The sequence below is a fragment of the Pseudorca crassidens genome, chromosome 10 (assembly GCF_039906515.1).
Source record: "Pseudorca crassidens isolate mPseCra1 chromosome 10, mPseCra1.hap1, whole genome shotgun sequence".
NCBI lineage: Eukaryota > Metazoa > Chordata > Mammalia > Artiodactyla > Delphinidae > Pseudorca > Pseudorca crassidens.
In genome coordinates this window covers 36,376,109-36,400,198 of record NC_090305.1, presented here as the reverse complement: position 1 = coordinate 36,400,198, position 24,090 = coordinate 36,376,109, and the positions used below count along the sequence as shown (strand labels likewise).

Here is a 24,090-nt window from a genome sequence, read left to right as displayed (position 1 = left end):
GTACATTCACAGAGTTGTGCAACCATCACCACAATCAATTTTAGAACATTTTATCACCTCAAAAAGAAACCCTGTACTCTTTAGCTATCACCTCCCATCTCCATCTGTCTCCTTCCCCTCATTCTAGCCCTAAGTAACCACCAATCCACTTTTTATCTCTATAGATTTGCTTGTTTTGGACATTTCATATAAATGGAATCATATAATATGTGGTCTTTTGTTACTGGTTTCTTTCACTTGGCATAATGTTTTCAAGGTTTATCCATGTTGTAGTATGTATCAGTAATTATTCCTTTTCACAGCTGAATAATGTTCCATTTTATAGATAACACCACATTTTGTTTATCAGTTTATGGATATTTGCATTGTCTCTATTTTTTGGCTATTATGAATAATGCTGCTGTGAACATTCTTGTACACGTTCTTATTTTTTTTGCGGTACGCGGGCCTCTCACTGCCGCGGCCTCTCCCGCCGCGGAGCACAGGCTCCGGACGCACAGGCTCAGCGGCCATGGCTCACGGACCCAGCCGCTCCACGGCATGTGGGATCTTCCCGGACCGGGGCACAAACCCGTGTCCCCTGCATCGGCAGGCGGACTCTCAACCACTGTGCCACCAGGGAAGTCCCTGGTACACGTTCTTGTGTGGACATATGTTGTCATTTTTCTTGTATATACCTGGGAGTGGAATTTCTGGCTCAATGTGTTTAACTTTTTGAGGAAAATTGTTCCTTTTCTAAGTGTTCACAAACATTACTACAGTTAAAGCCTCTACACGCCTACAAGCAAGCATTTCCCTAGGGTGTATACTCCACAACTTTGTTAATACTTATTAGTCAAAAATTTTTGTTTGCCTGTCCAACATGTGGAAAATGGCTTGTTGTATTTTGCCTTTTCCTTATTAATAATGAAGTTGAGCATCTTTTAAAGTTTATTTGCTATTTGCATTTATTCTCCTGAGAATTGTTTGTTTCTATCTTTCCCTCACTCAGAAAGTTTCAGATATTGTTTTGTTCTGATTCTAGTAGTCCTTTATTACTATGGCTATTAATCAATTGTTATATATGGTGGATGAAGCAAACGGCCATGGTCCCTGAGCATCTCTGCACATTATTTCTGGATATGAAAAATACACTTTGCTGATGGGAATATTTTCTTTCCTGAAGACCCAGAATAATGTAATGTCACTTTTCTAACCTAGAAAAGTCACTCCAGGTAGAAGCAGGTCTGGTTTAAGCCAACAGACAGAATGTTAATTACAAACAGAATGAGCCTTCAGTTTTAGTAAGTCACTTAAGGTTTTTATAATAACTTTAAGTCTTAAATAATATAAGAAAAAGATATATCAATCACATTTAAGTATCTACTCTTTTAGTATATGAATGATTAGGGAAGACAGCTTGAATTTCATGATTAAACCTTAGCACAGTGATATATTTGGGTGTTTCATAGGACTCTTATACTTTCTTTTCTTAGAATTGGCGTGATTTGGATGCAAGAATCACAGATACAGCAAATGAATCAAAAGATAATGTCAGATATTTGTACACTCTAGAAAAAGTGTGTCAGCCTCTCTATAACTGTGATCTAGTAAGTATTCTTTTTAAAGTGTAGTTTAAAAAATTAGCGCATACACTTTGTTATAAAGCAGAAACTAACACACCATTGTAAAGCAATTATACTCCAATAAAGATGTTAAATAAAATAAAATAAAAATTAGCACATAAAATCGATTTAATATGTGTATATTGGGAAAAACATATTGCAGAAAAGTTATTTAAAAGATATCTTTTCCTATTATATATCTGTAATGAATTATAAACTATATTTATTATTTTAACCTACATTTAAATATATAGCATTATCATAACTATGACCTGATTTGTGAATTGAGAAAGACAAATATATTAGTTATTCATTGCTTCATAACAAATTACCCCAGAACCGAGTGGCTTAAAACAATAAGCATTTATTATATCACAGTTTTTGTAGGTCAGGAATTCAGGGACAGCATAGCTGAGTACCTCTGCTTCAGGGTCTCTCATGAGGCCACAGTCAAGCTGCTGTCTTGGGATGTGGTCGCTTCTGAAGGGGAGGCTGACTGGGGAGGGTCCACTTCTATTGCACACCACATGGGCCTTTGCACAGGACAACTCGCTTCCCCTAGAGTGAGTGACCCAGGAGTGAGAAAGAGAAAGTGCCCAACTAGCATTACACTGATACCAAAGCCAGATAAGAACACCTCAAGAAAATAAAATTACAGGTCAATATTCCTTATGAATAGAGATGCAGAAATTGTCAACAAAACAGTGGCAAACCAAATTCCACGGCACATTAAAAGGATCACACACTAAGATCAAGGGGGATTTATTCCTGGGATGCAAAGATGGTTCAACATATGCAAATGGATAAATGTGATACACCACATTAATAGAATGAAAGATAAAAATCATATGATTATTTCAATAGATGCAGAAAAAGCATTTGACAAAATACAACACCCTTTCATGATAAAAGCTCTCAATAGAGTATAGAAGGAATGTACCTCAACATAATAAAAGAATACATATCCTTTAAAAATTGTATAAATAAAATAAACATGCAAAAATAATGTATATGAATATTATAACATCTCTGTACTTTTAAAAATATATTTAAAGCTTTTCACTATAAAAAGTAAACTTGGAAGAAAGATATAATGCTTTTTGCTGTTACTAAGACCTGTAAATTTTAAGGTATACTAATTTCAACTTCTTGATTCAAAAGACTTATTTAAATTCATATAATTTTCAAATCTTTTAGTTTTGGTTTTAGTTCTTTTCATCCTAGTATTTTTTTTTCATCCTAGTAATTTAAAAAACTTTGTTCAATTCCTCTAGCGATGCATGTACTTTATTATTATTGTTATCATTGAGCTTTTTACATTCTCTGATGTAAGAATGTTTCTAACATTATCTTTTGAAATTAGAGAAGTACTGTTAGTATTAAGTCTTATAATTTCTTCCCCCTCATATACCAACTATTTCTGTAGATTCAAAAATTCTTTTTTTCTCATTTTCTTTATTCTCCTTAAAATAAACCAGAAGCTGCTGTTTAGTTTGTAACTGTCAGTTGAGCAGGAAAAGTGTAGAGGACTCATGCTTCCATTTCTTGTTGATAAAATTTTATGAATTTTGTGTTTCATTTTATCATCTTGGTATTGTGCTATTGGCATATCAACTAATATATTTTATGCATAAAATGTGCGAACACTATGTATAGATAAGAACTGTGCACTCAAGGAGCTACTATTATAAATAATGATGTTTAAAATTCAGATGAAGGGTATTTCCCCGGTTGGTCCATTTGATACTGTCTCCAGGCCTTTTTCATTCTTTGTAGAGTTGCCTTATTGAGGGTGGAAGGGACTCCTAGGCATATTTTAATTAGAATCTTTTTGGTCTACAGGTAACACGTATAATATGAATTCTGACATACAGGGTTAACCACAAAGTGACGATACTAATTTCCATGAGCCACATAAAATTGATTTCATTATGTCATGGTTACACCTCATAACTAGGACATACAGTACACTCAAAAGTAGTTGTTCTTCCTGGCTTATTTATTCTACCACTATTAAAAAATCTTTTTATATATTTTAAATTGTCCTAGCAATTAAAAGTCTAGCTCCTTGAGGGTGGGAAGGCCACTGACCTTCTCTTGTTCTTCCATAGTGATTTATGAGTTACATCAAGGTTAAAAGCAGGATCTCAAAATCTCAGGCACATAGCTGTGGTTATGCTACAGCTCTAGGACCTTGGACAAGGTACTCTACATCTCTATTTTCTCATTTGCAAAATGGGAATAATCATATCACTTTATTTTATAGATTCTAAGACTTTTCTTTCACATTTTAACATCTCTGTATTCAGAACACAACTTACAGTCAGTCAGGTTTTATGAATCATTGTGAAGGTGACTTGACACCATCTGAGATTATTAGTTCTTTCCTTGCGGGGGAAGGAAAGAACTAATGTTTGTTTTGTTTTTGGTACCATGGGTGTGAATTCAGACTACAGTGAGCGAGCCCCAGCTTGTGGAACAAGTTCTCAGGATAGTTTATTTTCCACCCCTCCCCCAAGGAGCAGGATTGGGACAGGTAGGCTTTATTCCTGTCTTTTTCTCCGTGGCTTGTTAATTTCATGCATCGTTTGGTGGCTTAGATTTTTGTAGGAGTTAGACTCCCCATCTTGAGCATTTTTTTTCCCTTCTTCAGTAGACTGTAAAGCAGTGGTACAGTCTTACAATCAGTGATGTTTTAGATCTGATGAAATCAAACCTGCCTTAAATGGTCATTGTTGGGACTTCCCTGGTGGTGCAGTGGATAAGACTCCACGCTCCCAATGCAGGGGGCTGGGGTTTGATGCCTAGTCAGGGAACTAGATCCCACATGCGTGCTGCAACTGAGAGTTCTCATGCCGCAACTAAGACCCAGTGCAACCAAATAAATAAATAAATATTTTTAAAAATGGTCATTGTCAACATAAATTAAGATAATATGTGAAGCTCTTCACCTAGTGCCTGGCGCATAGTAATCATTCAATATACATTAGCAATAGTTTGATATCTCGGATGCACTTGCTCTGCTTTGCTCTATGCTGTTCTACTTGATGGCTCTAGGCTGTTCTACCTATTTCACTTCTCTGTGTGTGTCGTTTCCACCCTGCCTTGACCTCCTCCAGGATAGTTTCTTTATATTTGGAATTCTCTCAATATTCTCAGGACTTCGTGGTACTTAGTAGGTTTGCTGAAAGGTGAATTGAGTTGAATAATGAGGAAATGAGTTCTAGTCTGATCCCTGTTTCTAATTAGCTTTCTGGCCATACATTAGTCACTTTACCCTTTAAGATATCAGTTTCTTCATCCTTAAAAAGAGCAAGTTGAGCTATTAATACTTAAAATCACTTTCACCTCCAATATTTTATCTTTAAATAAAATTTTAAGTTTACATGTACAGAAAAGTTGCCGTGATAGTACAGAATACTTTTCATCTAATTTCTCCTGTTAACATCTTGCAATACCTTGGTACCTTTGTCAAAACTCACGTCCTTTCTCTGTTTCAGTATCCAGTCAAGGATACCATGTTGCTTTTAGTAAAATTTGACTTTTAAGATTAAAATGTTACACTGTTTTATGTATGTTTAGAGTTTTGAATATTATAGGATGGGGGTTATTAAAAATATAAATGTATGCTTAATATATTTCAATTTTAGGTTTCCATGGCACATGGGATACAAAATTTGATAAATGCCATCAAAATGATTCACAGTGTGTCAAGGTATTATAATACTTCGGAGAGAATGACCTCATTGTTTATCAAGGTAAGTTTCCAAGGGAAGAAATCACATTGTAACCCTGTGAAAAGGTTAACAGTGCTTTCCCTCTGAGCTAGGGAAGGGAATTGGGAACTTCGGGTGCCTCTCAGAGTTCTGGATTTTCATACTTTGTGGAAAAGAAAAGAAAGGCATGCCTGGAGTCAGTTGTACTTAATTGAAGGGGGACCTTTCTGCTTGTCAGAGGTAAACCCCCAGGTTTTTTGTTTAAAAGTAACTGATGATTTTCTAATTTATTTGTTCCAAATAGTTTTGCATAAGAGCTAAGAATTGTGCCTAGACTGTTACAAGAAACGAAGAAGGACTCTACATAATGATCAAGGGAAAAATAATGCTTCTTTAGCTACTCCCACCCACATTGTGGTTTATGTAAAATCTTCCCATTTAGTGCCATATGATTAATTATTTTAAATAATTGGAAAAATCATCCAAGAAACACAGGAGTAGAATTTACTTATAAACGATTCAAGCAGAACGTAACAGTCACATTTCAACTTTCTTTTAGATCAAAGAATAGATTTAATCATTGTCTATGTCCCAAGCAAGGCAAGAACCTTAGGATTCTTCCCTGTCACTTGTCTTCCTCCTTGCTACATGTTCCACATTGAGATTTCTAGTTCCATATTATTGTTACTGTGTTTTCAGTGTATGAATCAACAAGTGATCAGACTAAAATCTAAGTATTGCTAGCATTTTTGATCACCTCTGTTTTGTGATTTCCACATCTTCCTCTGCCTTGGATTTATTATTTCTTTTGCTGAAAAAAATTCTTCAGTAGTTCTGTGGTGAACCCCCTGAATTCCTGCATATCTGAAAATCACTTCATTTTGTCTTACCACTGAAATGTTAGTTTGAGATTCTTAAGTTCAATATAATTTTTTCCTGGAACTGTAAAGATACTGTTGTATACTATCTACAATTGTTGATAAGAAATTTGATGCTAATCTGATTTTTTTCCTTTGTGGGAAACCTATTTTATTCTCCCAGGAAGCTTGTAGGATTTTTTCTTCATTCTTGAACTTCTAAAATTTCAAAGTGATGTGGTTCTTTTTACCTTTATCTTGTTCTATACTTGCTGGGTTGTTTCATTCCCAAGACTTTCCTCTCTCTTCATTCCTGGGAAGTTTTCCTGTTTACCTCTGATTATTCCTTATCCACCTATTCAATTTATTCTCTCCCCTTGAATCTAAAATCCATGTTCCTTAACTTTTTTTTGGGGGGGTCCATCTTTGTCCTTTGATCTTTCAGCTCACTCATTGACTGTTCATTTATGTCCCAATTGCTGGTCGGTGCATCAAAAAAAAATTCAATTTCCGAGTTCTTTTCTTTTATGATGTAAAAATCCTCTCATATCTTTCTTATAAACTTAGTTAATAAAAAATATTTTAAAAGATTTTACATATATCTTTTCTGTATTTTCTCTCTTTGTTGAATTTAATGCTTCTGTTACCATGTTTGTTTTCTTCAGTTGCTTGGTGATTCTTGGTTGTCTGCCCATCTTTGTGTTTGAGACTGCTGATTTGCCTCCCTGTTCTGTTTATTTTGTCTGTCTCTTGTGAGTAAGGAGTATAACTTACTGTTTGGAGGGGAGTGAGAATAGCTTTTTCTCTGATATGTCCTCCTGGGAGTGCAGTAGCTACCTGGGCCACACTTCTCGAAGACTGTGGTCCACACTCATACCTTTGTCCTTTCAGCATATGTCGCTGTTGCCTGCTGTACAAGTTGCTCTAAATTCGGTGTTCAGGGTTACAACTGAGGGTTACCTCACATTGTCTCCCATCTTGAAAAATTTCCATAACAGTTCTACCTTCAAGTAACCTTCTCCAGAACCGGGTTCTAGCTTTCTCTAGTCTTTTTTTTTTTTTCTCTGTAGATTTGGTACTGTGTGATTTCCATATTTTAGGAATTCTCCAAAATTTCTGTGTGTCAGCCTGCCATCTTGGTTTAACTTCCAGACCATTTAAATGGCTGTCTTGCTTTTTCTTTTTTCCTTCTTTATTTTGGGGGATGTGAGAGGTGGTTAACTTAATATTTAGTTTGCATGTTGAAGGATGGAGAAGAATCACAGTTGGGCTGGATCAAGACCTAATTAGAGGAGAACTAGACAAAGAGAAAATATAGTTGACTTTGAAATTGATGGCCTCAGTGACGTAGACTTAAATACAGTAGGTAAATGTGACTTTGGGTTTTCTTTGTTTTACCTGGAATGTATATTTCTTTGTTTTTTATATTCTGTAATTAATTCATTCCATAAGGTTTCTATTTATCATATTTTTATGCTTGTGATTTAAAAAACTTAAATTTTATTTCTTTCTCTACCTATAGTTATTCTGGACTTATATTTATTTTAGGTAACAAATCAAATGGTGACAGCATGTAAAGCATATATTTCTGATGGGGGAACTAACCACGTATGGGATCAGGAAATACCAGTTGTACTAAAGAAAATTCAGGTTTGTATAAATATTTTTATTTTCATAAAGTAAAGCTTTTACCATCTGGCCCACTTTTGCTTACTTTTTTCATTGACAAAGCATGTTAACTTTGAAAAAACATTGTACAGGGTAGCATGAGCATATAAGAAGAACTTCATTAAAATTATCTACTTCCCTTTATGCTTAGTGCTCCTGTTAGGGCATAATTTAATCCTCATCTTGTCCATGGCTGCCTGTATCAGACACCTCGCATGTGCCATTTCATATGCTCTGGCCCCCATCTTTTACTCCAGCCCCTGTTAGTTTCATTTTCTTGCCTTTTTGCATTGGTTAGGATTGCCATGCATCCTTAAATGGACCTGGTAATAGTTGGCATCTGATTCTGATCTTCTTTTAGAAGAAAATGCTTCTAACATTTCCCCATTTAGTTTGATGCTTTAATACATCATTGATTAGATTCAAGGAAGTTTTATTCCTAGTTTTAGTACTAGGAGATATTATTAAAAGTTATGAATGGGTTTTGAAAAAATTTTTCAGCACATATTTTTGAGGAGCTTATAAGATTTTTCTCCTCAATCTATTAATGTTATAGATGACATTTTTAGGTTTTCTAAAATGAAACTATTCTAATATCCCTAGGATAAACTCGACTTAGTCATGGTGTAATTATCTTTTTAAAAACATTCTTAACTTCACTTTGCTACAATTTTCTTTAGGGCTTTTTGCAACTATATTCATGAGAGAGATAGCCTGTAATTTTTCCTTTCTCATAGTGTCCTTGTTAGTGTTTCTGGCACTAAGGTCTCAGAATAAGTACGACTGGAGGAGGGGAAGGAAGTACTCCCCTCTTTTCTAGCCTCTAGAAGAGTTTGTAGAAAATCAAAGTGATCTGTTATTTTGAAAGTCTGAAAGAAATGGCCATACCAGCAAGTCTCCATCTGGAAGTGGTTATTGGCTTTCTTCATGTGCTGGTTCCTGGGCTTCGTAGAGCCTAGGTGGGAGGCTGGGACTGTTGCGGTAGAGCAAGAAAGGATGCTCAGTGCCCTCCACCTAGGACGTGAACTGCTGTGCTTGCAGGGTTGGCCCTGAGCACTCTCATCACCACTCTCTGACCTCTGGAACTGGAGGATAAGAAAGAGTTGTCAGAGGAAACATAAGATGTACTTAAATGAAACAGAAGATGAGGAATTGCAGTTAGGATAGTTTCTCTTCCTGAAAACACTTGATCTCAACGACTGGAAGAACCAGAATCATTATGCAGTTCTTGGATTTGTTCATGTAAAATACAAAGTTATGCAGAGAGAGACCAAAGCAGCACATAAAGCAGTGGTTCTAAACAATACCAAAAGCAGCTGGTGAATCCGTTAAAGAAGGAGATAATGACAACTTCACTTGCATAACTAAAACTTATGAAATGTCTGAGTCAGTGAAAAGAGGAGAAATTAACAGTGTAGATCTTACTTTTGATAACTCAGTTCCTTAGAAAAGTGAAGCAAAGGACAATTTCTTCTAAGTGTTTTCCCAAGTGTTTGAAATGCATTACAGGTGGTAAAAAAGAAAAAGTTCCTAAACTTGGTGATATGAATTCATCATTTGATGATGCAGAGGCATTTTATTCCTGCTGGCATAATTTTTATTGTTGGAGAGAATTTTTCTTATTTAAATGAAGGAAAAAAAGCAGAATGTCATGATGAAAGGAGAGAGATTGAAAAGCAGAACAGAGCAGCAAGGGCACAAAGGAAAAAGAAGAAATGAATTGAATGTTAGATGATAATGCATATAACTGTGATGCAAGGATTTTAAAAATTCAAAGAAAAAGAAAAAGCCAAGAAAGAAGCAGAGGAAAAAGCAAAAGCTGAAGGAAAATTGAAGAAGGAAGAAGCTAAAGAAAAGCAGAGATGAGGTGAATTAGGAGCTGCTTGGATAGGTAAGGAGAAAGAGGAAGTTAGACAAAAGGCATTACTGGCAAAGAAGAAAAAGGATAACCAGGAAAAAAAGCCATTAAGAGGGAAAGGCAATATCAAATCATTATGTTGTATGCCTGAAACTAATATAATGTTATATGTCAATTGTATAAGAAAAGAGAAAGGTAGCAAAAACTTCAAAATTCATGGAAGACCTGGAATTACTTTCCTGATGATGAGATAAAGCCGGTTAAAATGATGGAAGAAGTGGAAAAACTTTGCGATAGGCTCGAACTTGCAAGCTTACTGTATTTAAATGAAACGTTCACATCACCTACAAAAGAAATAGGAATTGCTGCTCTGCCAAAACAGAAGAAATTAATGAGCAAATTAGAAAAGAGAAAGAGGAAATTGAGGCTTGTGTGTGCCAAGTATCTAAGAATGCAGAGACATCAACTGTTGAAGGTGGAAATGGCAGTAAAAATTTGTCAGAAGAGAATTGATCTGCAATTGCTAATTAAAACTGTGAGCCTCTTTCTTGCTGGGACAAATTCAAGATGGGAAGTTATTGCCAAGTACATGAACACGCATTCTACTTCTGGAAGTCAGAAGAACTGCCAAAGATTTTATTGGCAAAGAACCGTCTCCCAAAACTTGGCCCTCATCAGAAAGACGACATACTGTGTGGAGTAGAGCCTCAGACTGTCAATATAACACCTCAGAACAATTTGGAAATCCATGTGCAGATTTCACCTCTTGACAACAGAAGCACAGAAGCTTTTGGAATGAGCTTTGAAAATGTATCCAGTAAATATACCTGAAAGATGTAGCGTGTATCAGAATTTCATTTCGTTATGGCTGAGTAATATCCCATTGTATGGATAGACCACATTTTGTTTATTCATTCGTCTTTTGATAGACATTTGTTACCACCTTCCGACTATTGTGAATAATGCTGCTATGAACACTGCTGTTTAATGATCTCTTTGAGTCTCTGCTTTCAATTATTTTGGGTATATACCTAGAAGTGAAATTGCTGGATCATATGGCAGTTCTGTTTTTAACTTTTTGTGGAACCACCATACTGTTTTCCCTAGCAGCTCTTCCATTTCACATTCTCACCAGCAATGCACAAGAGTTCCAGTTTCTCCACACTGTGCCAATACTTGTTATTTTCTCTTTTTTTTGGTAATAGGTATCCTAATGCATATGAAATGGTATCTTATTGTGTTTTGATTTGCATGTCCCTAATGGCTAGTGATGGTTGAGCATCTTTTCATGTGCTTATTGGCCATTTGTATATCTTCTTTGGAGACATGGCTATTCAAATCCTTTACTCATTTTTGAAGTGGGTTCTGTTTTTGTTGAGTTGGAGGAGTTCTTTATATATTCTAGATATTAATCCCTTATATATATGTTTTATGAATACATATTGCTTCATTTAAAAAAACTAGTTATTTGACTATTCTTTCTATTTCTTCTTGAGACAGTTTTTGTAAGTTTATATTTTTGAGGAATTTCTTCAATTTTTCTAAAATTTGTAATTTATTGGCATAATGTTGACAATATTCTCTTACTAATCTTTGCCTTGTTATGTAATATGTCCCCTTATTCATTAACAATATTACTTATCTTCTCTGTTTTCTTAATCATTCTTGCTCACTCAATCCTCAGATTCAGAACAACCCATCCTCCTCCCAGGAGTTTATCACTTCTGTTTTCGTTGTTATTGTTATTTGCTGGATTCCATGTTTCCCTCTATAGTTTCTCCAGGGTTAATTTTGGGAGTGGGAGTGAGAAATCATTCCCCCCAAATTGTCCAATTGGCAGAAACCAGGACTCTTGACATAGAACTTAGCAATTTATTCTCATAATTGTTTTAATATGCTTCAAGTCACTAGCCATTTACTTACTGAAATAGAAATGAAATCTTGGTTTTCTGCATTCTAGTTTAACTTGCTTTCTACTACATCTGAAATTTTTTCAGGAAACTTTTATTGTATAGTTTTGGGGAATAATTTTCAGATGAGTTGGAGGAAGCAATGAGAAGAATTGTTATTTAGGATGTTATCTGTCCAACAGGAAGGAATTGGTTGGTGAAGAAGAAGTAATAGAAAGTAATTCCTATTAGATGGCATATTCCAGGAGGGTAGGGATCTTATCTGTACTCCTAGCATCTCAAGGAGTTCCTAACATATGGTAGGCACCAAGAAACTTTCTTTTTTTAAAATATTTATTTGGCTGCGCTGGCATCTTTATTGGCACATGCGAGATCTTCATTGTGGCATGCTGGATTTTTTTAGTTGCAGCATGCAGGATCTAGTTCCTTGACCAGGGATCAAACCCGGGTCCCCTGCATTGGGAGCCTGGAGTCTTAACCACTGGACCACCAGGGAAGTCCTTAAACTTTTGTTTAATAAGTGGAAAAATAATCAGTGACCTCGAAGAGGGTAATGATTCTGTTTTAGAGATTGAGAGGTGGGGAGGCGTATCATAGCTAGAAGTAGGTATGAGACTAGTTATATAAGCTTGAATGTTTATAGAATCACCTGGGCAACTGGTTGAAAGTATGGCTTCCTGAATCTGACTCACAGAGATTCTGACTTAGTGGCTGAGGCAGGCAGAATAAAGATGTCCACATCCTGATCCCCGGAATTTGTGACTATGTTATATTAAATGTCAAGGGGAATTAAGGTTACAGGAGGAATTAAGGTTGGAGAGATTATCCTGGATTATCTAAGTGGGACCAACGTAAGCACAAAGGTCCTTATAGAGTGAAGAGGGAGATGGAAGAGTCAGAACCAGGGAGCTGGCATTATGTTAAAGATTTGACTGGCCATTGGTGGCTTTGAAAAAGTTTAACATTATTTTTTTTTTAAGATGGTTTGGTTAGCTGGACATGACAGTAAGTTCCTACTGGAGCCTAGTGACAATGTCCTCCTTTTTTAGCCTGGTTGAACTGACCTGGTATAGCTGTAGTCAAATATTAGGATTTCAGCAATGCACCCATCAAAGACTTTATGATCTCCTCATGGAGAACTGACAGTTGGATTATAAATCAGTATTGCACAGTCTTAATGTTTTTTATACCTGTATGTGAATAATGCTGATTAAAAGATGCCAACTGACTAGATAGATAATTGAAAATAGACAGAATTGATACATAATTTTTGGCCTCCTGGGAGCTCTGATTAGCCATGAAAACATGACAACAAATAGTGTATGTGGTAACTTTGATAAGGATAAGAGTTAAGGGGAAATAATGAGGATAAAGAAGATGAGACTATATTGTAAAATAGAAAAAAAACTGTATTGATTTTCATAGGCCTTTCAATGTGTGGGCAGAGAACTTGAATTTTCAATGTTAACAGCGGCAGCCCCTATTGAGGGGTTGATGTGATCAGTTTTGTGTGAGGATAGAATTTTTGAATATTTCACTCATAAACAAGTGTCTCACTATGTATTATACCCCTTTTAAATCTCTCATAGGACTGCATTTTTCTATTCAAGGAATATCAGACATCTTTTCACAAAACAAGGAAACAGATTTTAGAATCCTCAGGGGAAAAATCTTTTGAGGTTTCAGAAATGTATATATTTGGAAAATTTGAAGCTTTCTGCAAAAGACTGGAGAAGGTAAGCGTCGTGCAGCCACAGTTGCCACTACCAACCGTACCTTTCCAGTTATTTCATACTTTATGTAGCATCACTGAGAATTATTTTTCCAGATCTCTTGTCTTACTAGTGATCTGACTCATCCACTATCACTCATAGATTACTGCATTTTATTTTATTTATTTTATTTTTTAATTTTTTTGCGTTACGCGGGCCTCTCACTGTTGTGGCCCCTTCCGTTGCGGAGCACAGGCTCCAGACACGCAGGCTCAGCGGCCGTGGCTCGCGGGCCCAGCTGCTCCGTGGCATGTGGAATCTTCCTGGACCGGGGCACGAACCCACATCCCCTGCATCGGCAGGCGGACTCTCAACCACTGCGCCACCAGGGAAGCCCTACTGCATTTTTTATAACTTATTTTTTCATTCCTAATTACTATCTTCTGCCTGTCTCACAAAAGCTATTGCAGACTTTCACTTCTCTTGAGACCTCAATTCTATCTTTACCTATAGAGCTTGAACTTAAAGCCTCTGCTCTTAACCATTTTATCAGGCTGAGAAAAGGTGTGAGGTGACATATCTGCAATATCTGGCAGAACCCAGTAGTTGTGTCATATCTGGATGTGTGAGCACCTTCTCTTACTAGGCCATATGTATGGTCTAAACATAGAGATTGTATGGGCAATGTCTTTGCTGGGCGGATATGGGTTAGAAACTTCAGCACCCTTTTTTTTTTTTTTGTGGTACGCGGGCCTCTCACTGCTGTGGCCTCTCCCGTTGCGGAGCACAGGCTCTGGACGCGCAGGCTCAGCAGCCATGGCTCACGGGCCCAGCCGCTCCGCGGCATATGGGATCTTTCTGGACAGGGGCACGAACCCGTGTCCCCTGCATTGGCAGGCGGACTCCCAACCACTGCGCCACCAGGGAAGCCCTTCAGCACCTTTGATTCATTCATTGATTAGGACTGGCTGGAGAGGAGTGATGTTTTTCCAGGGGATACAGGGCAGCCCATATCAGAGGCTTCTTCGAATCAACCTTTGCAAAGCCTACAAAGATATCATCTAGGTACCACCCTCCCCATGGCCCTACCATACTGCCAACTCCCTAGGTCCTAATAACAGGAGTCTGCTCGTCATTTGTTGGAAATTGGTGGGGGGCATTTCACAAGTTGAAGGGCATTTCCTGTACATGCCAGGATAGGAAAATATGGGTGATGAACAAAACCAAGTTACTGAGTGGGGCTGTTTTTTGTTTGTTTCTTTAGCAGCTTAACTGAGATATAATTCACATACCATATAATGTATTCATTTAAAGTGTACAAGTCAATATTTTCCAATATATTCACAGGATTGTGCAACCATACCACCATCTAATTTTAGAATATTTTCATTCCCACTAAAAGAAACCCTGTGCCCATTAGCAGTGATACCCCATTCTCCCCTCTACCCAGCCCTAAGCACCTGCTAATCTACTTTCTGTTTCTATAGATTTGCCTATTCTCGACATTTCATATAAATGGAATCATATAATATGTGGTCTTTTGTGACTGGCTTCTTTCACTTAGTATAATATTTTCAAGGTTCATCTATGTTGTAGTATTCCTTTTTATTGCTGAATAATATTCCATCATTTGGATATACCATATTTTACTTATCCATTCATTTGTTGGTGGACATTTGGGTTTTTCTACTTTTTGGCTATTACGACTAATGCTGCTATGAATATATATGTATGTGTTTTTGTGTAAACATATGTTGTCATTTCTTTTGAGTATATGTGTAGGAGTGGAATTGCTGGGTCAGATAATAACTCCATGTTTACCTTTATGGAGGAAGTGCCAAACTGTTTTTCCAAGTAGTTGCATCATTTTATAGTCTCATAAACAATGTATGAGGGTTCCAATTTCTCTGCATCCTTGTAACACTTATTGTCTGTCTTTTTGAATTTAGCCATCCTAGTGGGTGTGAAGTGACATCTCATTGTAGTTTTGATTTGCATTTCCCTGATGACTAATGGTGTTGAGCATCTTTTTTTTTTTTTTGCGGTACGCGGGCCTCTCACTGTCGTGGCCTCTCCCGTTGCAGAGCACAGGCTCCGGACGCGCAGGCTCAGCAGCCATGGCTCACGGGCCCAGCCGCTCCGTGGCATGTGGGATCTTCCCGGACCCGGGCACGAACCCGTGTCCCCTGCATCGGCAGGCGGACTCTCAACCACTGTGCCACCAGGGAAGCCCGTGTTGAGCATCTTTTTAAATGCTTATTGTCCATCTGTATTTCTTCTTTGGAGAAATTTCTACTTAAATTCTTTGCACGTTTTAAATTTAGTTATTTGTGTTTTCATAGTTCAGTTTATAAGAGTTCTTTATATATTCTGGGTCTTAAGTCCCTTATCAGATATGGTTTTCAAATATTTTCTCTCTTTCTACAGGTTATCTTTTCACTTTCTTGTGTTCTTTGAAGCAGGACGTTTTGTTTTGTTTTGCTTTAATATTTATTTATTTATTTATTTATTTTGGCTGCACTGAGTCTTAGTTGCGGCCCGTGGGATCTTCGTTGCAGCATGCTGGCTCTTAGTTGCAGCATATGGACTTCTTAGTGGCATGCATGCGGGATCTAGTTCCCTGACCAGGGATCGAACCTGGGCCCCCTGCATTGGGAGGGTGGAGTCTTGCCCACTGGACCGCCAGGGAATTCCTTGAAGCAGGAAGTTTTAAATTTTGATGAAGTCCAATTTATCAAGTATTTCTTCTGTTGCTTGTGCTTTTGGTGCCGCATCTGGGAATATGTTGTGTGAGGCTGTTTTGTGAACAGTGAGGATTTCTTGGGGACAAGTGTCCAATTTAGAATGATATTGGCATGGGGCAAATGAATAATAAGCCCCGTTGGTCAGGACCTGTTCTACAGAAATGTTTAACATTTCTGAAACCATTAGGATGTAAACCTGGAGGTGAGTCCTGGTTACTGTTCATTTTTCCAGGAGCGGGGGCCCTTGCTAACTTGGGTGCAGTTTTACATTTGGTAGAGTTTCCTGGCTGGACCTTAATTATTAGCCCATGTGCAGTAAAGATCTTTGGTGGCAGGTATAATGCTGGGCATAATGAACATCCATCTGTAGAGCAGCAGCCCAAGCATTCCTGATGCTAAAGGGAGTGGGTAATAATGGCCAGCTACATTAGCTACTCCTCCTGCCTTACCTCTGGAGAAGCCCTGCCTGTAGTCTTAAGGATACAACTTCATGCCACAAAGGCTCAGCAGTCAGAGCCAACGCAGCACTCCCTAGGGGCCTTACTTGAAGTGCATCCTGGTTACTAGGTTATTCCAACTCCCCTGTGCTAAGAATTCCTTGGCTGACTGGCATCTCTCCCAGGTGTAATTGGTGGATGTTGGTGTCCAGATTCTTAAAGGTGGGGCATAATAGTTACCCTGAAATGTGGCCAGAATTTTTATAATCCTCTAGAGGTGGTTACTGAACTGCCTTGGTGGGCTTCCCCTGCTGAGTGGGGCACAGCAGGGACCACTGTGGGACTACCCCTATGAGCTCTTAAATAGTTGAAGAGGAGAGACAGAAGGGCAGGCTAAGCCAGAGCCTGTTAGGGAAAGCTCAGATCCAGATGTCAGGATGACCAAGTATGAAAGTCAAAGGACAGATAGGATTGAGCTTGGGGTTGGAGAACCAAGACCTCAGAGTTGGGCAGAGATGTTGGGGATCTTTAAGGAACAAGTGAGGAGGAAAGTGCTAGTGTGTCAGCTTAGGGTGCCTGAAATGCATCTTTTTTGGTAGATGGAGACTTGGTGCATTGAGTGTTAGTCTGCCCTAAAGAACCAGAATTGTGTATAATATCCCTTGTTTCTTCTTCCTGTTCCTGCCATGTAAATTTTGGTGAATATTGGTTTCCCAATATTGATGAATTTGGTTTCCCAGAGCTCTGTCTTTAGTTTTCTTCTCACCCTGAACACTTGTGGGAGAGAAGCGAAGGAGTGGGAAGCTTTGAGGATTGTTTTCCAGAGCAGGAATCAAAATGGGGAATCATTTTGATGAATATTAAGGAACTGAGTAGCCTGTGGACATGAAAGACTTTTTTTTTTTGGTGAAGTAGGTGGTGTTGGTACGTTGAGATGGAGCCAGCTGTTTCTGAAATAAAGTTCATTGTGAGGATTTTCCAGGGTTCTTTAGGGGTCAGAAGTGACTACGGTCGTCTTTCAGGATTGTGTGACCTTTCCTTTGCCTGAATGTGGAATTATGCTAGTGTTACATATCAGAACTATGGTGAGGGCCAGAAAAATGGTAACACTTTTGAATCCAGTGATCCAGTGAAATGATTTTCAGAACATTCTCCAGAACAAAATGCTGAAACTATTTAGACATCTGCAAGGGCTTTTACTCACTGTCCCTCACCACCCCACCTCCTCTTGGAAGACAAGGTGATCAGATTCTGAGAAAGGCTCTAAACTCTCTCTACTATGGCAGAACATCCTCCATCTTAAATAGTCTAAGGGTAGTAATGACTGGAACAGAAATTTGTCTTCTGTTTTATCTCCTCTGGTTGGTTTTACCTTAAATGATTCTAAAGCCTGTTTATTGGCTTGTTTTTTAAAAATCATTAATTCACTAAGAGTTAATTCTAGGGAAGGGTGCTAATTTCTAACTTTTAAACTAAAGTAACACTTTTCTTTTTAAGATTACAGAAATGATAACTACTGTGCAAACATATTCAGCCTTGAGCAATTCTCCCATAGAGGGAATAGACATTATGGCAATAAAATTCAAAAATATATATCAAGGGGTTAAGACAAAGCAGTATGATATTTTGGATCCAAGAAGGACAGAATTTGACATGGATTACTTAGATTTCACGGCAAAAATCAAGGCTTTAGAGGTAAGTAATTATACATACTTTTGATTTAGTAAAGCTGAAATGTAATCAATAGTACTGAAATTCACATATTTACTATTTATTACAAATTACTCTTGCAAGTTGATCAAAAATATTTGCCAGCATGAATAATTTTCTAACCAGCCCACAAAATGTTTTCTTTTTTTTTTTAAATGAAAAATGAGCTTATTCAATAAAAGATATCAGTAACTAACCAGAAGCCCAAAGGGCTTATTGTAGCTGGGTTTATTTTTAATGTGCATTAAAAAATATATTTGATTTTTGTTGTGCCAAGGACTAGTGTCACTTGTCCTGTGTAAGAATTCGTAGGCCTTGTTCTTTGTTCAGTGTGAGAAGATTTGAGAGCAGATTAGGACAATGGAACACTCTTCCCTTGGCACTGCGCTTTATGGCCACATTCTCTCTGCAGCTTAGAGGATGACTCTGAAGAGACCCTCCTCCTGTCTGTCGTAGCTGAAGGGACACCAGAGGGATGAGACTGTAACAGGTTTCTTTCTCACCTTTTGGGCTAATATGACTTCAGTTACTCTCTTACTGAAAACTGTTAACCCAGGTGTAGCCCCAGGGAATGGTCTCCTCTTTGCTGCAGAATGTCTTGGAGACACAGAGAGGGACAAGAATATACCCTGCCCACTTCCTGAGTCTTAAATCCTTGCCAAGAAGGTGAGGAAGATGATATATTTTTTCTCAAGACTCTCTAAAAACTATATTACATGTAATTTGTGCAATATAAATTTAAAAGATCCTAAAATTCTAGCAACAACACTTTTTCTTTTTGACACAAATTTCCTTTCTGTTTTTGAAAGTTAGACTCTGATAGGAAGATATATTTTACTTTTTACTTTTCATGTTTGGTTTTGGGAGTTATATCTTGATAGCAGTGAGAATTTGTGTTTTTTAAAAAACTTATTGCTTAAATTATTTTTATGATTCATTAATAAGATTATATGTTATAAAGCCTTAACTGTGGTCTTAGATACAAGTTTAGCTTTCAGTAAATTTAGAGGCCATATTAAGTTTTTAGTATCTAAAAAGATATGTCAGTGTTTTAACTTTTCTTCCTTTTCCAATGTTTGATTAATGGGTGTAGTATGTATTTGTAGACAGTACCAATATAATCTATAAGTGAAAGTAATTTGTGGAGTGCTTCAGTTCCGTCAGTTGGGCACCAGGAGTTTGGAGTTCACTGCTTGGGATGGTGGGAGTCTTGGAAGAACATTTTTGGCTTCTTATTCCTCCTTAGCGTGGCAAAGAGGTTTCTGAGAGCAGCAGTGTTAGAAAATGACACCTGTTCACGTTGGGTGTCTATAGTGTCATTACACTGCTCTACCGACATGCTAAGAAATCCTAAATCTCCCCAAAAAATGTACTTTGTAAGGGACTTACACTCCTTTCATAAATTCTCTAGGTCAACATCCAATAAATAATGAGCGGCAAATGCAAACCACATATATGATTTTAATTTTTTAGTAGCCACGTGCATAAAAGTAAAAAAAGTAGGTGATGTTAATTTTAATGATATACTTTATTCAACCCAACATATTCAAAATATTATCATTTTAACATGTCACTAATAAAAACCATTATGAGATATTCTTTTTTCATACTGTCTTTGAAGTTTTGTGTGTATTTTACATTTATAGCACATCTCACTTAGAAGTAGTGACATTTTTAAGTGCTCAGTAGAAACATGTGGCCAGTGGCCACCATACCAGACAGTGCAGTTCTAGATGCTTAGGTGGTAGATGTATTTAAGGCTCGTATTTTGATTCTGTAGGAGAATCATTCATTGTTGTTAAACAAAACTAATCTTTTCCTTAACTCAAAAAATCATTCAAACATTAATATTGCATTTCAGGTACAAATACAGGCATTTATGAACAGTACTTTTGGAAAAATTTTGTCTTCTCAGCAGGCTCTTCAGCTGCTTCAGAGGTATTTATAATGCATTAAGCAGTATAGTTTCTAGGTGGGATAACTTTATAGCTGAAAATAACAATTTGAAAAAAATTTTGGAAATCTCTCCTATGTAAACTTTAAAACTTATAAACAGTAATCTCCCAATTACCATTAAATAGACTGGTGAAAATTGAAATATAGTATGATATTTTTCATTTTCAATTTTCATTGCATTTTTTGGTAGCGGAAAATCTTTCAATAAGGAAGTGATTTCACATTTTCCCCCAGCTATGTAATATGTTAAGGTTAATTTCGTAAGTGTTATTGGAAAGGGAACAAATAATGTTTAATTCTGCATACTGAAAGGATTTCTAACAGTGAAATTATCTAAGAATAGTAGGTCCCCAAACTTTGTTTTTCCTCCTGAGTGCTTCTGTAGCTGCCTTTCCTTCTAGTCCTGACAGCGGTGCTCCCCTAAAGGGCAGGAAAGCCTGGATTAGAAGGATGGGCTGGACCAGAAGCCGTTTTCTTGCAGCTCAGGAAGGGCTCACTACCCATGTTAGGGACCGTTTTGAAATTCTTCCCTGAGAGCCAGTGGATCTGGGTTTGGGTCTGACTTTGGGTTTGGATCTGACTTTCCCATCTCTCTAATGCTGGATCATACCTGTGAAACCTTACCTCATGAGACCATCATAAGAGTTGAAACAGACATATAATGATTTTGATGAGTGACAGTACTGTACAAACAGATGGCAGTACCATTTTCTTGGCAATTTCTCTGTCTCTGTCTCTCTCTTTTTACCTATGGTATGCTGGTGTCAACTCATTTTATTATCAGAAAGTTATGGTTCTAGTACTTCCTATGCATAACTTAGTCTCTTAGTGGAAGTGACATTTGGCTGGCAAAATCATGATATCATTATGCCTATTTGGGATGACGTGAGCAGTAATATTGGCAAGGGGACATTCATTGAGCTCCCCTCCATCTTTGCTAAGCCAGCTCCCCACTCATCTTTTTAATCTCAGTTCAGATGTCACTTTTTCAAGGAAGTCTTTCTTGACTACCCAGACTTGGCTGGGTTCCCCTGTTACATGCATTTCTGGCACCCTTGTAATTTAAATAATTATTTATGTCACTCCTGACTGATCTCTGCCTTTTCCGTAAGGTAATCATTGGCTCCAAGAGGGCTGGAACCACACCTGTCTTGTCCATCACTGTAACCTAGGGCAATGCATGAGGCCTGGTGTGAATATCTGTCAAATGAGTGAATGGATTTTTAGGATTGCAACAATTAAGTGTGTTTCTCATTTATTTTTACATTATTCACCCTCAATTGCTTTTAGATTCCAAAAACTGAACATTCCCTGTCTTCAATTAGAAATAAACCACACCATTGAGCTTATTCTTCAGTATTATGTGGCTGAACTTGAAGCTATTAAGAAGGCAAGTATCATATTTATAAATAGAATGGTACTCAGTACAAAAATATTCTGGAAGTATTTGCCATCATTATGTTGTGCCAAGCTTATCAGACAAATCCTCTCACTGCTGAGTATCTTTTTTTTTTTGGCGGTACGCGGGCCTCTCTCTGTTGTGACCTCTCCCGCTGCGGAGCACAGGCTCCGGACGCGCAGGCTCAGCGGCCATGGCTCACGGGCCCAGCCGCTCCGCGGCATGCGGGATCCTCCTGGACCGGGGCACGAACCCGTGTCCCCTGCATCGGGAGGCGGACTCTCAACCACTACGCCACCAGGAAAGCCCTGCTGAGTATCTTTGATGCTCCTCTCTCTATGGGAGAAGGTGCTGACAGTGTGTGTCCCTGGACAGCCAGAGCACACTCCTTTGCTCTTAAGAACTGTCTTTTTATGACAGCATTCATGTATGCATGGGAAAGCCCGTTTAAGTTAATATTTTTGGGTATCAAAATATGGGCTCTGGAGAATATTATGACAGATATAATGTAGCTGTGTGCTCCTGCTTTATTTTTTAATTTTTTTTAAGATAAGAAGTGATTTATTAGAGCATCCCTTGTGGTGTGGTGGCTAAGAATCCGCCTGCCAGTGCAGGGGACACGGGTTCGAGCCCTGGTCTGGGAAGATCCTGCATGCCACGGACCATGCATGCAACTAAGCCTGTGTGCCACAGCTACTGAGCCTGTGCTCTAGAGTCCGTGAACCACAACTACTGAGCCCACGTGCCACAACTACTGAAGCCTGCGCGCCTAGAGCCTGTGCTCCGCAACAAGAGAAGCCACTGCAATGAGAAGCCCGCACACCACAACGAAGAGTAGCCCCCGCTCACCGCCACTAGAGAAAGCCCGCACACAGCAACGAAGACCCAACAGCCAAAAATAAAATAAATAAATTTATAAAAAATAAAAGAAGTGATTTATTAGAATAGGACGCTTGTGAGGCTTACAAGTGGGCGGGCCAGAGGGTGCTGCGCACAGAGAACTTAGTGGGCAACAATTTTATAATTAAAGGAAAAGTTGGGAGGGGGAGAAGACCACCTTCTTCCTCATTTTTTTTTAATTTTACTTAAAAAATTTTTTTTTTATTGGGGTATAGTTGATTTACAATGTTGTATTAGTTTCAGGTGTACAGCAAAGTGAAACAGTTATACATATACATATATCCACTCTTTTTTTTCTTGATTCTCTTCCCATATAGGCCACTACAGAGTACTGAGTAGAGTTCCCTGTGCTATACAGCAGGTTCTTATTAGTTATGTATTTTATGTATAGTGGTGTGTATATGTCAACCCCAAGCTCCAGCTTTTGAATACCTCCTTAAAATTGGGGATAAAAGGCAGAAAAAAAGTATACATGTAATGGGAAGTAAGGGTTAAGAGAGAATTAAGTGTCGTATATTGTAATCATCATAGTTTTTGAGCCTCAGGTTGATATCTCTGGAGTGCATTTACGTATTTATGGACTACCTCTTGTGTATAAAACATGTGAATAATGGTAAAACATCAATACAAATATAGCTGTATATATTTTTGCCTTTTCCATTGTATTGAATTTCAAACATTAATGCCAGACCTTTAATTACAGCTTTATCATTCTCAAAAAGATGACCCACCTCTTGCTCGCAACATGCCCCCTATAGCAGGAAAGATCCTTTGGGTGAGGCAGCTCTATCACCGGATAAGTGAGCCCATCAACTATTTTTTTGTAAGCCAATAGTTAAATTTACAGTATGTGGATCATGGTGGTTTTTAATACAAGAAATATATTTTATCCTGTAACATTTGTGTCCAGTAAAGTAGCTAGAGCTAATTCTTTTACTGGGCAAAGGAAATTTAGTTTACAAATATGCTGGAGAGAGACTAAGCCATTTCTTTCATGTTTGGTAGATAATCCCATTTAATTATAGTTAATCTCTAAGGGGATGAATCTTAAAAACTTATGACGCTTAATAAACAGGACACTCTCTTTTGTAAAATAATTGTTTTGAAAATAATAGAACACAGACCTAGTACTGAAACTTACTTCTATATGCGGACGAATAGGTCACTGATACACATTAGTGAAGGTTAGGATGCACTCAGAGTATATTCCTGTGTATTGGACTGAGACCAAGAGCAGAGTATAATAGAGTACATTCATCCTCTGTGTCCTTAAGACTATTAGATTTCTGAAAAACACCGGGATAGTCTTAAGCCTTGTTGGCATTCTGAAATTGCCAGTTTGTTTTCTCTTTCTCTCTTTTTTTTTTTTTTGTTGTTTTCTGTTTGTTTTGCTTTATTTGCTTTGTTTTTTAAAAAGACAGAGTAGCAAAGCAGAGTTGGTTTGCCTGGTGTTATGTCTTAGGCCTAAACGTGGAACAAAATAGCTACAAAACAACAGTCCTGCAAATAATTTTATTATTTAAGCATTATCAAATATTAAGTTTTTGTTGTTTCCGTTTGGCTGCTATCATTTATTTTATTGTTATCAATATTAAAAAAAAATTAAAACGATGACCTTA

At 37.7% G+C, this 24,090-nt stretch overlaps 1 protein-coding gene and 1 pseudogene across 22 annotated transcripts in view; both read left to right on the top strand.

Annotated features, from left to right (window-relative positions):
- The window catches only part of DNAH8 (dynein axonemal heavy chain 8), a 327,555-nt gene that overhangs the window by 26,433 nt on the left and 277,032 nt on the right, over positions 1 to 24,090 (top strand). For 21 of the 22 annotated variants that reach the window (XR_010946846.1, XM_067753082.1, XM_067753094.1 and 18 more), the window contains 8 exons: positions 1,476 to 1,589; positions 5,255 to 5,362; positions 7,726 to 7,827; positions 13,203 to 13,349; positions 18,004 to 18,201; positions 20,078 to 20,154; positions 21,463 to 21,562; positions 23,175 to 23,294. Coding sequence is in view for 21 of the 22 variants with exons in the window: in XM_067753082.1 (XP_067609183.1) it covers positions 1,476 to 1,589; positions 5,255 to 5,362; positions 7,726 to 7,827; positions 13,203 to 13,349; positions 18,004 to 18,201; positions 20,078 to 20,154; positions 21,463 to 21,562; positions 23,175 to 23,294 (966 nt within the window). In the remaining variant the exon portion in view is untranslated. Of the gene's footprint in view, positions 1 to 1,475; positions 1,590 to 5,254; positions 5,363 to 7,430; positions 7,544 to 7,725; positions 7,828 to 13,202; positions 13,350 to 18,003; positions 18,202 to 20,077; positions 20,155 to 21,462; positions 21,563 to 23,174; positions 23,295 to 24,090 lie in introns of those variants that run through there. The other variant, XM_067753103.1, reaches the window with a different exon arrangement.
- LOC137231604 (dnaJ homolog subfamily C member 2 pseudogene) lies at positions 8,968 to 10,678 on the top strand (annotated as a pseudogene).